This window comes from Oncorhynchus gorbuscha, linkage group LG12 (genome assembly GCF_021184085.1).
Source record: "Oncorhynchus gorbuscha isolate QuinsamMale2020 ecotype Even-year linkage group LG12, OgorEven_v1.0, whole genome shotgun sequence".
Classification (NCBI taxonomy): domain Eukaryota; kingdom Metazoa; phylum Chordata; class Actinopteri; order Salmoniformes; family Salmonidae; genus Oncorhynchus; species Oncorhynchus gorbuscha.
Genome location: NC_060184.1, coordinates 13186788 through 13201760, shown reverse-complemented (window position 1 = coordinate 13201760; position 14973 = coordinate 13186788). Strand labels below are relative to the sequence as shown.

At 48.7% G+C, this 14973-nt stretch overlaps 1 protein-coding gene across 2 annotated transcripts in view; it reads right to left on the bottom strand.

Moving 5' to 3' along the window:
* Nucleotides 1-591: 591 nt before the first annotated feature.
* The window catches only part of LOC123990541 (protein eva-1 homolog A-like), a 185404-nt gene continuing 171022 nt past the window's right edge, over nucleotides 592-14973 (bottom strand). For both annotated transcript variants that reach the window (XM_046291131.1, XM_046291132.1), the window contains 2 exons: nucleotides 10394-10585; nucleotides 592-1317 (listed from right to left, as the gene is read on the bottom strand). In XM_046291131.1, the coding sequence (XP_046147087.1) occupies nucleotides 938-1317; nucleotides 10394-10585 (572 nt within the window). In that variant the 3' untranslated portion in view covers nucleotides 592-937. The remainder of the gene's footprint in view (nucleotides 1318-10393; nucleotides 10586-14973) is intronic.

Here is a 14973-nt window from a genome sequence, read left to right as displayed (position 1 = left end):
CTTTTAGGCTTTACAGCCTAAGTATCCCAAGATCCTCCACTTCAGAAGGGTGTGAGGAGGTCAAATGCGAGGCTGTGCAGTTAAATGACCTTCCACCTTCAGCCTCCACCAATGACAGGCGGGCTCCGGTCGAGCTTACCATGCTGACAAGGAGGAGCTTATTCTCACTGCAAAAACAGAGGGGTCTTTACTCTATACCAGGGCTGACCAACCCTCTTCCTGGAGATCTACTATCCTGTAGGTTTTCAGTCCAATCCTCTTCCTGGAGATCTACTGTCCTATAGGTTAACAGTCCAACCCTAATATAACACACCTGATTCTACTAATTAGCTACAGGACAGTAGATCTCCAGGAAGAGGGTTTGACTGAAAACCTACAGGACAGTAGATCTCCAGGAAGAGGGTTGGCCTGAAAACCTACAGGACAGTAGGTCTCCAGGAAGAGGGTTGGACTGAAAACCTACTGGACAGTAGATCTCCAGGAAAAGGTTTGGCCTGAAAACCTACAGGACAGTAGGTCTCCAGGAAAAGGGTTGGACTGAAAACCTACAGGACAGTAGATCTCCAGGAAAAGGTTTGGCCTGAAAACCTACAGGACAGTAGGTCTCCAGGAAGAGGGTTGGACTGAAAACCTACTGTACAGTAGATCTCCAGGAAGAGGGTTGGGCAGCCCTGGTCTAGACTACCCACATGGACACAGACAGACTGACAGAGGGAGATACCCAGACAGAGGGTTCCAAACCTTCGCAGGTCCCCGTCAGGTCATGGGGCCCCATTCCCAAAACCCAGAGGTCCATTTGTGGTCCTACACATCCCATCTCAAGTACTGCGCTCCAACCTTCACAGCCCCCCCCATTTCTAGATCTAGTAGGTCGCTCTGGATAAGAGCGTCTGCTAAATGACTTAAATGTAAATGTAAGTTCCTTTACGGTCCTGCCTCAGTAGTAGCGGTTGAGGCTGCGCGTCCCGGGTATGTCTGGCTGACCGTTCATCCAGATCTCTCGTATGATCCTCTCCCTCTCCTCCAGCCTCTGAGCACGCTCCAGCTCCTCCACTGATGTGAACACATTCATGTTGAGAGTGCGCTCGAAACGGCGGTGGCGGCGGGCTGACAGGTCTGACGTGGTGTCTGAGTCAGAGTCTCTGGAGTCGGATGAGGAGTCGGAGGGCCGCAGACGCTTCTTGGTGGTGGTGCCTGGGCGACGGCGGGGTTGGCAGTCGGTGCGGCATGAGATCTGGACGACCAGAGCAAAGAGGGTAAAGAAGAGGCCCAGGCACACGCCACACAGGAAGTAGAGAGCTGCACGCTCTGGGTGGTCTGCAGATGGAGAAAGGGAGGGAGAGTGAGAGAGCGTGAGAGAGAACGTGAGAGAGAGAGTGAGAGAACGTGAGAGATAAAAGGGAGAGCGAGTGAGAGAGAGTGAGTGTGAAAGAGAGAGAGCGTGAGAGAGAGTGAGAGAACGTGAGAGAGAAAGGGAGAGCGAGTGAGAGAGAAGTGAGAGGGCAAGGGAGAGTGAGAGAGAGAGAGTCAAAAGGATCATAGTTCATAAGTAGTTAATTCATTTCAAGTACAGTTGTTGCCTTTGAAAGCAATAAATAATTGAACTCTGACTTGCTTAGCCTGTTTTGCTACCTTACACAACTGCTCAGTGAAACATTTTTGAACACAGAGAGATTGGCTTGAAATGAAAGCATCTTCAATTCTGCTCCCATGACCACAGAGAATGTGACAGACAATAGTGGTTAAATCACCGGAGAAGATCACACAGGCTGATAGAGAGAGAGGGAGGGAGGGTGGTACCTAGCCCTCAGGCCTATGTACAGTACAGTGTGTGTTGTGTGTCCTGTATGGTAATATGACCGTGTGTCCTGTATGGTAATCTGACTGTGTCCCCTGTATTGGAAAGGGGGATACCTAGTCAGTTGTCCAACTGAATGTATTAAACTGAAATACGTCTTCCACATTTAACCCAACCCCTCTTAATCAGAGAGGTGTGGGGGGCTGCCATAATCGACATCCCAGTCTTAGACGCCCGGGGAACAGTGGGTTAACTGCCTTGCTCAGTGGCAGAACAACAAATTTTACCTTGTCAGCTTGGGATTCGATCCAGCACTGTGTCCCCTGTATGGTTATCTGACTGTGTCCCCTGTATGGTTATCTGACTGTGTCCCCTGTATGGTTATCTGACTGTGTTCCCTGTATGGTTATCTGACTGTGTCCCCTGTATGGTTATCTGACTGTGTCCCCTGTATGGTTATCTGACTGTGTCCCCTGTATGGTTATCTGACTGTGTCCCCTGTATGGTTATCTGACTGTGTCCCCTGTATGGTTATCTGACTGTGTCCCCTGTATGGTTATCTGACTGTGTTCCCTGTATGGTTATCTGATTGTGTCTCCTGTATGGTTATCTGACTGTGTCTCCTGTATGGTTATCTGACTGTGTTCCCTGTATGGTTATCTGACTGTGTTCCCTGTATGGTTATCTGATTGTGTCTCCTGTATGGTTATCTGACTGTGTCTCCTGTATGGTTATCTGACTGTGTTCCCTGTATGGTTATCTGACTGTGTTCCCTGTATGGTTATCTGACTGTGTCTCCTGTATGGTTATCTGACTGTGTCCCCTGTATGGTTATCTGACTGTGTTCCCTGTATGGTTATCTGACTGTGTTCCCTGTATGGTTATCTGACTGTGTTCCCTGTATGGTTATCTGACGGTGTCCCCTGTATGGTTATCTGACTGTGTATTTGGGTCTACTTCACCAGTAAGTGTGTTTATTTGGCCGTACGAGTAGGAGGTAAAGAAACAGGAAAGACTTCTCTCTCCCTCTTTCTCCTCTCCCTCTCCTCCCTCCCTCCCTCCCTCCCTCTCTTTCTCCTCTCCCTCTTTCTCCTCTCCCTCTCCTCCCTCCCTCCCTCTCTCTCTCTTTCTCCTCTCCCTCTCCTCCCTCCCTCCCTCTCTCTCTTTCTCCTCTCCCTCTCCTCCCTCCCTCTCTCTCTTTCTCCTCTCCCTCTTTCTCCTCTCCCTCTTTCTCCTCTCTCTCTTTCTCCTCTCCCCTTTCTCCTCTCCGTCTCCTCCCTCTCTCTCTTTCTCCTCTCCCTCTCCTCCCTCTCTCTCTTTCTCCTCTCTATCTCCTCCCTCTCTCTCTTTCTCCTCTCCCTCTCCTCCCTCTCTCTCTTTCTCCTCTCCCTCTCCTCCCTCCCTCTCTCTTTCTCCTCTCCCTCTTTCTCCTCTCCCTCTCCTCCCTCCCTCCCTCTCTCTCTTTCTCCTCTCCCTCTTTCTCCTCTCCCTCTCCTCCCTCCCTCCCTCTCCCTCTTTCTCCTCTCCCTCTTTCTCCTCTCCCTCTTTCTCCTCGCCCTCTTTCTCCTCTCCCTCTTTCTCCTCTCCCTCTTTCTCCTCTCCCTCTTTCTCCCCTCCCTCTTTCTCCCCTCCCTCTTTCTCCCCTCCCTCTTTCTCCCCTCCCTCTTTCTCCTCTCCCTTTTTCTCCCCTCCCTCTTTCTCCTCTCCCTCTTTCTCCTCTCCCTCTTTCTCCTCTCCCTCTATCCTCTCCCACTTTCTCCTCTCCCACTTTCTCCCCTCCCTCTTTCTCCTCTCCCTCTCCTCTGTGTGTTTCGGCAGCTGGATGGAGCAGGTGACAGACGAGGACGGTTATACTGTGTGTGTGTGTGTGTGTCTGTGTGCGTGTGCGTGTGCGTGTGTATGCATGTCTGTGTGGATATACACTGAGTATACAAAACATTAAGAACACCTGTTCTTTCCATGACGGAAACAGAATCATAAAACACGAGACGAGATGTTAAAAACTGTCCATTGTGCCAATAGATGGAATGCACTCACATGAGATTTGCCGTGATGTTGACAGAGTGGCATGGGAGGTTTATTTCTTAGACTGGGTTAAGATGTCCAGTTTGGGACACATCCTCAGTAGTGTGCCTTCGAATCAGTGGGTGTTTTGGCCTTTAATCACTAAACACCCTCATCAAAGGTGGCCAGCTAAAGGGTGATCAAGCCTTAGCTTATGCCCTCCTCAAGTTGGAGGGATCTGAATTGGGTTCTCAGGTGGGGGTGGGGGGTCATGAAGTTATAGCCCAGCAAGGGTCCTTCCGTTTGATCCAGATCCACTGGCTGCCTCTTTCAGCTGTTTGAGAAACTGCTCTGACGGTCTGCCGCAGAGTCTGTCCATGGATTCCAAGTTCTTTCAGCAACCTGATGGTGGAAGAAGCCACGAATCCTCTGCATCCCACTTCAACTGGCCAGACTTTTGCATTCCAGCCACGCTGAGTTGCATCTACTGCCAACTCTGTGTAACGCAGTTTCTTGCGGTCGTAGGCCTCTTCAACAGAGTTTTCCCACGGGACTGTGAGCTCTATGATGCACACAGCCTTTTGTGAAGGGGACCAGAGTACCATGTCAGGCCTAAGGTTGGTAGAAGCAATCTCAGGTGGAAAAATGAGTTGCTGGCCAATATCGACAAGCATCTTCCAGTCCCGGGCCATGGCTAGGTGTCCAGTTTCTGGCTTCGTAGGAGGATGCTTGGGCCTTTTCTGTCCCTTCCGGATGAATGTTGTTGTTTTGACGGGATTGCTTGTTTTTGGAGGTAATGAATTGGTTGCACTCCTCTTGGTCTCAAGTGCTGCAGCCAGGCTCTTGAGGACCTGATTGTGACTCCAGGTGTAGCGGTCTTGTGAGAGGCTGGTCTTGCAACCTGTCATTATATGCCTGAGAGTCGCTGGATCTGGGCAGAGGGGGCAGGTCGGGTCCTCGCCATACCATTGATGTCGTTTTTTTTGTGATGGAAGCACATCATAAACAGCTCTTATGATGAAGCTGATGTTGCTTGCCTCCATTTGCCAAAGCTCACTCCAGTTGATCTTTCTCCTCTTCAGGCCTTCCCACCGCATCCATTGCCCTTGTTTAGCAAGAGAGACAGCCTTGGCACTTCTTGCAGTCTCCTCCTGTCTGCGCACCTCCTCGACCACCAGCTTCCTGCGTTCAGATGTTGTTGCCTTATGGAACGTTGGTTTGCTTGCTGCCAGGCCAAAGCCTCCCCTTCCATGCTGGATATTCCCCACAATGTCTTGGTGTCTCAGGGCTGATGTTGCTTGCTGCACAGCCTTGGATGATGTCCATTTCCGTCCAGTTTGTAGGAGAGGTGCAGCCTTGCTAATGGTCTGGTCTTTGGAGTCCTTCAATGTCACCTGAAGTCTTACTTTAGAGCACTTGTACTCCTCCGTTAGACTTGTAAGAGGTAGTTCAAGGACCCCTTTGTCATAGAGGCCGATGTTACTCAGGCATCGTGGGACACCCAGCCATTTCTTCACGTATTAGGTAATGGTTCTCTCCATCTTCTCCACTGTTGTTATTTGAACCTCATAGACGGTGAGTGGCCACATTACCCGGGGGAGAAGTCCAAACTGTAGGCACCAAAGCTTGAGCTTGTCAGGCAGTAGGGTTTTGTTGATGTTCTCAAGACCTTCGGCCATGTCCTGCCTTACTTGCTGCACTTGATCTTTATCCCGGAGGCTTTCGCTGTACCATCTACCCAGACTCTTGACGGGTTTCTCAGACACTGTTGGTATCGGGTCATCTCCAATGCAGAACCTCACATCTTTAAGCTGTCCCTTGACTATGGAGATGCTTCAAGATTTGCTTGGCTTGATTTTCATCAGGGCCCAATTGATGTTATCCTGCAGTTTTGCAAGTAGCCGCCTGGTGCATGCTGCAGTGGTGGTTAGTGTAGTCATGTCATCCATGTATACTCGGATAGGTGGGAGACGGAGCCCTTCCTTAGTTCTCTCACCGCCGACCACCCATCTCGATGCCCTGATGATGACTTGCATGGCCATAGTGAAGGCCAGAGGAGAAATTGTACAGCCTGCCATTATGCCTACTTCCAAGCGCTGCCATGTTGTTGTGAAGTCAGGTGTTGTGAAACACAATTGCAGGTCTTGGAAATAGGCCTTTACCAGTGTAGTGATGGGTTCTGGTACGTGGAAAATGTTGAAGGATTCCCAGAGGAGTTCATGGGGAACTGAGCCAAAGGCATTGGCCAGGTCGAGGAAGATGACATAGAGGTCTCTCTTGTCCTTCTTAGCTGTTTGGATCTGGTGCCAAATCATACTAGTATGTTCCAGGCAACCAGAGAAACCAGGAATGCCTGCGTTCTGTCCAGATGTATCAATGTACTTGTTCCTTTCCAGGTAAGTGGACAGCCTCTGTGCTATTATACTGAAAAAGATCTTCCCTTCGACGTTGAGAAGGGAGATTGGTCGGAATTGACTGATGTCTGTCGCATCCTTCTCTTTCGGGATTAGCACACCACCAGCCCTTCGCCATGCCTTTGGTATTATTTCCTTCTGCCACACTATCCTCATGAGCCTCCAAAGAAAGCGTAGAACATCCGGGGCGTTCTTGTAGAGCTTGTATGGTACTCCATTAGGCCCAGGAGCCGAGGCCGCTCTTGCTCGTCGGACAACGTTCTCTACTTCCTTCTATGTTGGAAGGTCAGTGTCCAGATTGAATTCTGGTGGTTGAATAGGTGGGATGTCATGTGGGATGATTATCTGCTCATGCCTTTTCATGTCCTGGTGGACCTTTTCCAGATGTTCTTCCAGTTCAGGCTTTGGAGTTTTTAGGATCCCGCACTTTTCCTTTGCGAAGAGATCTTTGACAAACTTAAAGGGTTTTTTATAGAACCGTGTTCTTGAGTGTTCCTTCTTCCTACGAAGTTTCCTTAAGTTTTCCGCTCTTCGCAAGGTTGCCAGCCGACATTTGATGTCTGCTTGGAGTAGCATGAGACCTTCTCTCTCTGCATCAGAGGCCTTCTTCCTTATTCTACTGAACCGCTTAGGCGTAACAAACACAAGTCCAACATTTATCGGAAACTGTTAAACTACCTGTTCACTACCCTCCTGCTCTCCGGGGATGTACAACTCAATCCTGGGCCCAATATCACCGAGCCAGTGATACGCACCGGAGTGGAGAGCGGTGGAAGGCCTCGTCCACTGGTCGTCGCCGCTGTGGAGGTGGGTGAGTGTTATGGTCCTATGGTTTCTCTCGACTCACCCGGCTCCAGGATAGATTTTGACTCTTCAAACATACCAGAGTCGCTATATGCGATCCCTGACTCTGCTTCTGGTACGCAAGCTATTTTAATTAGTTCCCCGCATCCAGTGCAGGCGGGAGGGATTGTTAATTGCGCTACCGAACTGCCCCTAATCAAAACGAAACAAAACGGCCTAAACCCAGCCGTCATAAAAAACATCGAAATTTTAACTTTTTTCAATGTGTCAATCACTCTCGAGTCATCTAGGACCCACGAGCTAAGCCCAAGGGACTACTAGGGGGGCACTTGAACGTTCGTAGTGTCATTCCAAAAAGTGATCAAATTCAACATTTACTCACAGACTCATTTACATTACATTTAAGTCATTTAGCAGACGCTCTTATCCAGAGCGACTTACAAATTGGTGCATTCACCTTATGACATCCAGTGGAACAGCCACTTTACAATAGTGCATCTAAATATTTTAAGGGGGGGGGATGAGAAGGATTACTTTATCCTATCCTAGGTATTCATTTACATTTACATTTACATTTAAGTCATTTAGCAGACGCTCTTATCCAGAGCGACTTACAAATTGGTATTCTTAAAGAGGTGGGGTTTCAGGTGTCTCCGGAAGGTGGTGATTGACTCCGCTGTCCTGGCGTCGTGAGGGAGTTTGTTCCACCATTGGGGAGCCAGAGCAGCGAACAGTTTTGACTGGGCTGAGCGGGAACTGTACTTCCTCAGTGGTAGGGAAGCGAGCAGGCCAGAGGTGGATGAACGCAGTGCCCTTATTTGGGTGTAGGGCCTGATCAGAGCCTGGAGGTACTGAGGTGCCGTTCCCCTCACAGCTCCGTAGGCAAGCACCATGGTCTTGTAGCGGATGCGAGCTTCAACTGGAAGCCAGTGGAGAGAGCGGAGGAGCGGGGTGACGTGAGAGAACTTGGGAAGGTTGAACACTAGACGGCCTGCGGCGTTCTGGATGAGTTGTAGGGGTTTAATGGCACAGGCAGGGAGCCCAGCCAACAGCGAGTTGCAGTAATCCAGACGGGAGATGACAAGTGCCTGGATTAGGACCTGCGCCGCTTCCTGTGTGAGGCAGGGTCGTACTCTGCGGATGTTGTAGAGCATGAACCTACAGGAACGGGCCACCGCCTTGATGTTAGTTGAGAACGACAGGGTGTTGTCCAGGATCACGCCAAGGTTCTTAGCGCTCTGGGAGGAGGACACAATGGAGTTGTCAACCGTGATGGCGAGATCATGGAACGGGCAGTCCTTCCCCGGGAGGAAGAGCAGCTCCGTCTTGCCGAAGTTCAGCTTGAGGTGGTGATCCGTCATCCACACTGATATGTCTGCCAGACATGCAGAGATGCGATTCGCCACCTGGTCATCAGAAGGGGGAAAGGAGAAGATTAATTGTGTGTCGTCTGCATAGCAATGATAGGAGAGACCATGTGAGGTTATGACAGAGCCAAGTGACTTGGTGTATAGCGAGAATAGGAGAGGGCCTAGAACAGAGCCCTGGGGGACACCAGTGGTGAGAGCGCGTGGTGAGGAGACAGATTCTCGCCACGCCACCTGGTAGGAGCGACCTGTCAGGTAGGACGCAATCCAAGCGTGGGCCGCGCCGGAGATGCCTAACTCGGAGAGGGTGGAGAGGAGGATCTGATGGTTCACAGTATCGAAGGCAGCCGATAGGTCTAGAAGGATGAGAGCAGAGGAGAGAGAGTTAGCTTTAGCAGTGCGGAGCGCCTCCGTGATACAGAGAAGAGCAGTCTCAGTTGAATGACTAATCTTGAAACCTGACTGATTTGGATCAAGAAGGTCATTCTGAGAGAGATAGCGGGAGAGCTGACCAAGGACGGCACGTTCAAGAGTTTTGGAGAGAAAAGAAACAAGGGATACTGGTCTGTAGTTGTTGACATCGGAGACTCGAACCTTGACTTCCTCTGCCTCTCAGAGACATGGCTCCATAAACACTCTCCATATGCTGCTGTGATTGTGCCTGGCTACAATGTTTTCAGGAGAGACAGGATTGAAGGAAGAGGAGGGGTGTGATGATTTACATTAAAGAACATATCCGATGTAAACAAATTGAGTGGTCATGTGATAATGAACTAGAATGTATTGGCCACAACGGTGGGAAGCATTGGAGTCGACATGGGCCAGCATCCCGTGGAACGCTTTTATCACCTTGTAGAGTTCATGCCCTGATGAATTGAGGCTGTTCTGATGGCAAAGGGGGGGGGGGGTTCAACTCAATATTAGGTAGGTGTTCCCAATGTTTGGTATACACAGTGTGTGTGTGTGTGTGTGTGTGTGTGTGTGTGTGTGTGTGTGTGTGTGTGTGTGTGTGTGTGTGTGTGTGTGTGTGTGTGTGTGTGTGTGTGTGTGTGTGTGTGTGTGAGAGAGGGAACCTGGGGTCTCAGTCACAGTGGAGAGGGAACCTCAGTGTAGATAAACCCCTCTGGGGTCTCAGTCACAGTGGAGAGGGAACCTCAGTGTAGATAAACCCCTCTGGGGTCTCAGTCACAGTGGAGAGGGAACCTCAGTGTAGGTAAACCCCTCTGGGGTCTCAGTCACAGTGGAGAGGGAACCTCAGTGTAGATAAACCCCTCTGGGGTCTCAGTCACAGTGGAGAGGGAACCTCAGTGTAGATAAACCCCTCTGGGGTCTCAGTCACAGTGGAGAGGGAACCTCAGTGTAGATAAACCCCTCTGGGGTCTCAGTCACAGTGGAGAGGGAACCTCAGTGTAGGTAAACCCCTCTGGGGTCTCAGTCACAGTGGAGAGGGAACCTCAGTGTAGATAAACCCCTCTGGGGTCTCAGTCACAGTGGAGAGGGAACCTCAGTGTAGATAAACCCCTCAGAGCCCAACATTAACCTCTTCTCTACTTCACGGTCAGCACAGATTGTGGTAATGCAAAGTTGCTGTGACGTTGTGTGAACGTTGCTGTACCTGCTATGTTGCTGTGACGTGAACGTTGCTGTACTTGCTATGTTGTTGTAACATTGTGTGAACGTTGCCGTACTTGCTATAATGTTGTTGCTGTACCTGCTATGTAGTTGTAGGCTGCCAGTGTGCTACTGATGAGGGCCATGTTGGTGCTGTACCTGCTATGTAGTTGTAGGCTGCCAGTGTGCTACTGATGAGGGCCATGTTGGTGCTGTACCTGCTATGTAGTTGTAGGCTGCCAGTGTGCTACTGATGAGGGCCATGTTGTTGCTGTACCTTCTATGTAGTTGTAGGCTGCCAGTGTGCTACTGATGAGGGCCATGTTGGTGCTGTACCTGCTATGTAGCTGTAGGCTGCCAGTGTGCTACTGATGAGGGCCATGTTGTTGCTGTACCTGCTATGTAGTTGTAGGCTGCCAGTGTGCTACTGATGAGGGCCATGTTTGTGCTGCCCGGCGTAGAGTTGATTACAGGGTTCATGTCCGGAGGCTGGGGGACGCTCTCCTCCACTCCCTCCTCGTTCGTCTTCACCTCCCCAGAGTAGGAGCCTGACTCTCTCCCTCGCTTCTTCTTGCCTGAAGGGATAACTAAGAGCATAACATCGGGATCAGATGCTATGATCACACACACGCGTTGATACAGTGATACAGCCAGAGAATCAAGGTTCATTGACTGAGAATCTCACTGAGTCAAACTGCACATCTGTAACTATTCTGCCTAAAGAACACTTAAAGACACCCTCAATATGACTGCCAATGCATGATTTCAAAATGATTTTTTAAATTTACAATACGTACTAAAGGTTAATTGGTTTCAAAAACATACATATTTAACATTGTACAGCTGTGTTTGTTGCAGTATGTGATCTGAGTGTCAAGCATGTGTGTGTGTTTTCCCAGAGTACTATGAGTGGACTACTGAGTCACCCACTTCCTCTGTTGCTGTATCCTCCTCGCTCCACATGCTTCCTTCACTACTCTGTCTATACTGGAACTGTACACGACGCTATTACTAATGGTGACTCCGATCTTCAGCATTCTACTTGGATCTGTCTAGTTAACTCCGACTCACTTCACTACGGGAATAGATCTATTGTGAGAATCACTGTGTTTGATCCTTTAAAAGCTGAAAACATGTGCACATGATCAGAATGATTTATCTCCCAGTTTAAGCTGCTTTCACAATATTTACCACAAATGTCATGTTCGACTTGGACTTTTTGATTCTAGGACTATTGAGTACTGTGAAATATCATGTCACTGGATTTAGGAATATGATTTAGAAATGTTTTGCAGTGTGAAGGTAGTCTGAGACTGTAGTTCTAGGAGTGCAGTGTGAAGGTAGTCTGAGACTGTAGTTTAAGAGTGCAGTGTGAAGGTAGTCTGAGACTGTAGTTTAGGAGTGCAGTGTGAAGGTAGTCTGAGACTGTAGTTCTAGGAGTGCAGTGTGAAGGTAGTCTGAGACTGTAGTTTAAGAGTGCAGTGTGAAGGTAGTCTGAGACTGTAGTTTAGGAGTGCAGTGTGAAGGTAGTCTGAGACTGTAGTTTAGGAGTGCAGTGTGAAGGTAGTCTGAGACTGTAGTTCTAGGAGTGCAGTGTGAAGGTAGTCTGAGACTGTAGTTTAAGAGTGCAGTGTGAAGGTAGTCTGAGACTGTAGTTTAGGAGTGCAGTGTGAAGGTAGTCTGAGACTAGTTTTAGGAGTGCAGTGTGAAGGTAGTCTGAGACTGTAGTTTTAGGAGTGCAGTGTGAAGGTAGTCTGAGACTGTAGTTTAGGAGTGCAGTGTGAAGGTAGTCTGAGTCTGCTAAATGACTTAAATGTAAATGTAAATGTAACTGTAGTTTAGGAGTGCAGTGTGAAGGTAGTCTGAGACTGTAGTTTAGGAGTGCAGTGTGAAGGTAGTCTGAGAGACTGTAGTTTAGGAGTGCAGTGTGAAGGTAGTCTGAGACTGTAGTTTAGGAGTGCAGTGTGAAGGTAGTCTGAGAGACTGTAGTTTAGCTAAACTAAAGGTGATCTGAGGTTGAGTTGTTTGAGCAGTAATAGATCCATCCACATGCTGGTCTGATTACTGAGCTTCATAATGGACACTTCAGTCACTCAACCAACACACACTGTCTGTATAAATCCGTATATCGCCTTGTACTTAGCCGTATAAAGACTAGAGGTGGGCTCACCCTGTAATCCAAAACGGACATGTGAGACAGACCGGGCCTATGTTAATTAGCTGTTCAGTGAAAACACAACGACTCAGCCAGTCAGACAATGTACACTGGGATAAACACAGAAATGGACAGTTGGCATGAGTTAAATGACCCAAACCAGTGCAGTGTGTGTGTGAGGGGTGTGTGAGGGGGTGTGAGGGGTGTGTGAGGGGTGTGTGTGTGAGGGGTGTGTGCAGTGTGTGAGGGGTGTGTGTGTGAGGGGTGCGTGTGTGCGTGTGTAAGCATGTTAGCTGTCAAACACACACATGCTCGCACACACACACACACACACACACACACTTAGACCCCTAATTGCAGGATGTGATGTAGTTTAGAGAGTGGCACTGCTGACTGAGTCGGTGAGTGTTTCCACCTGGACCGATTGCGGTGTAACACACATTGGCTCACATTCACCCGATACGTCAAAGACCACTACCTGTTAGATATACTGCTCTCTTATAGAATAAAGTCTGGAAAAGAGATGTCTCAAACAAAGACATTTGATCGTTTCAGAAGAATATATGGAGCGTTTTGTTAATCCCTTTGCTGAAATAAATAAATAAAAGAATGGAAAATACAGATCAAATGGAAAGATTTGTCTGATTTGTGTTTAATGGAAAAATGGTCCCAGCAAACCGGGAACATTCCCAGTGCAAGATTCCCATTTAGTTCTAGTTAGGGTTTTATTTAACATTAGGATTCTAACATCCTGAAAACATTCAAAGAATGTTTTCAAAGAATGTTCAAAGAATGTTTTCAATTAAATATCCTTGGAATGTTCTTCTAAGATTCTCAACATCTCTAACAATCACCACAGAACATTCCTCAAACGTTCTCATTAGGTTTCCAGGTAATGTAACAACACAATGTACCAGTGATGTTTTCCCAGCAAACCGAAATTGGTTCTGTGAAAGTTCCCAGAACATTCGTTAGGTTGCGGCATCCAGTCATGCTGATGACTATGCAATGTTTGTAAGAACATTCCTAGATCACATTTCGTCCGTTCTTTAAAAGGTTTTCCAGAATGTTTGTATTAGGTTGTGGCAAAAGTCTGGTGGAAACATTGTGGGATGATTCTCCTGTATTGTAGACCCACAAGGTGATTATAGACACACATGACATCATAGGCCGTTTGAACAGCATGTAACACAACCATATTTTTTTCCTTTTCATATGTTGACAATCTGCACATGTGGGGTTTCAACCTGCAATGCTTGATTCTCAAGCCTTTAATCCTCTACGTCACCAGGAAACTCTCTTACATCTTATGGTCGTCATGGCAGTATGGTAGCCATGGCAGTATGGTCGCCATGGCAGTATGGTCGCCATGGCAGTATGGTCGCCATGGCAGTATGGTCGCCATGGCAGTATGGTCGCCATGGCAGTATGGTCGCCATGGCAGTATGGTCGCCATGGCAGTATGGTAGCCATGGCAGTATGGTCGCCATGGCAGTATGGTTGCCATGGCAGTATGATCAATCAGGAATTACCTTTTTAGCCTTCTTAGACATAACTAACCCAGGGAAAAACTGGTAACTGGGTTATTCACCATCAATTCACCATCCTCTATACTTCCTAAATCTGGGTCCATATTTACAAGCTATCCAAGACTATGAGTGATGTTCTAGGATCACTTTTGCTTTTCAGATCATGAAAAATAAGATGTGGGGGGGAACATATCAAACGTCTCAATGTTGAACAGTACATTTTTACACCATGTTAAATTTTTTTACACTTTTACACAAATATTCTGGGAACCTTTAATGAACAGATTAAATGTGTTCTAAGAATCATTCTTGCAACATCAGGCAAATATTTTCTACAAACATTATAATCATCACCACAACTAGAATGTTTTTTGTGTTATGAGAACATTTGCTGCGACGTAACGAATGTTCAGGGAACTTACACAGAACCAATTCTGGTTTGCCTGGGGTTGGTGTCTAAACAAAGCAAATTATAGGTACATCACCTTTTCCCATTCTTACATTTTCAATCTAAACTGATTTATTCCAGAAGGGTGGTGTGTGTGAGGCCAGTGTGTGTTGAGGCCAGTGTGTTAGGCCAGTGTGTGTGAGGCCAGTGTGTGTGAGGCCAGTGTGTGAGGCCAGTGTGTGAGGCCAGTGTGTGAGGCCAGTGTGTGTGAGGCCAGTGTGTGTGAGGCCAGTGTGTGAGGCCAGTGTGTGAGGCCAGTGTGTGAGGCCAGTGTGTGAGGCCAGTGTGTGTGGCCAGTGTGTGTGAGGCCAGAGTGTGAGGCCAGAGTGTGAGGCCAGTGTGTGAGGCCAGTGTGTGAGGCCAGTGTGTGTGAGGCCAGAGTGTGTGAGGCCAGTGTGTGAGGCCAGTGTGTGTGAGGCCAGTGTGTGTGAGGCCAGTGTGTGTGAGGCCAGTGTGTGAGGCCAGAGTGTGTGAGGCCAGAGTGTGTGAGGCCAGTGTGTGTGAGGCCAGTGTGTGTGAGGCCAGTGTGTGTGAGGCCAGTGTGTGTGAGGCCAGTGTGTGTGAGGCCAGTGTGTGTGAGGCCAGTGTGTGAGGCCAGTGTGTGAGGCCAGTGTGTGAGGCCAGTGTGTGAGGCCAGTGTGTGAGGCCAGTGTGTGAGGCCAGTGTGTGTGAGGCCAGTGTGTGTGAGGCCAGAGTGTGTGAGGCCAGAGTGTGTGAGGCCAGTGTGTGTGAGGCCAGTGTGTGTGAGGCCAGTGTGTGAGGCCAGTGTGTGTGAGGCCAGTGTGTGTGAGGAGTGTGTGAGGCCAGTGTGTGTGAGGCCAGTGTGTGTGAGGCCAGTGTGTG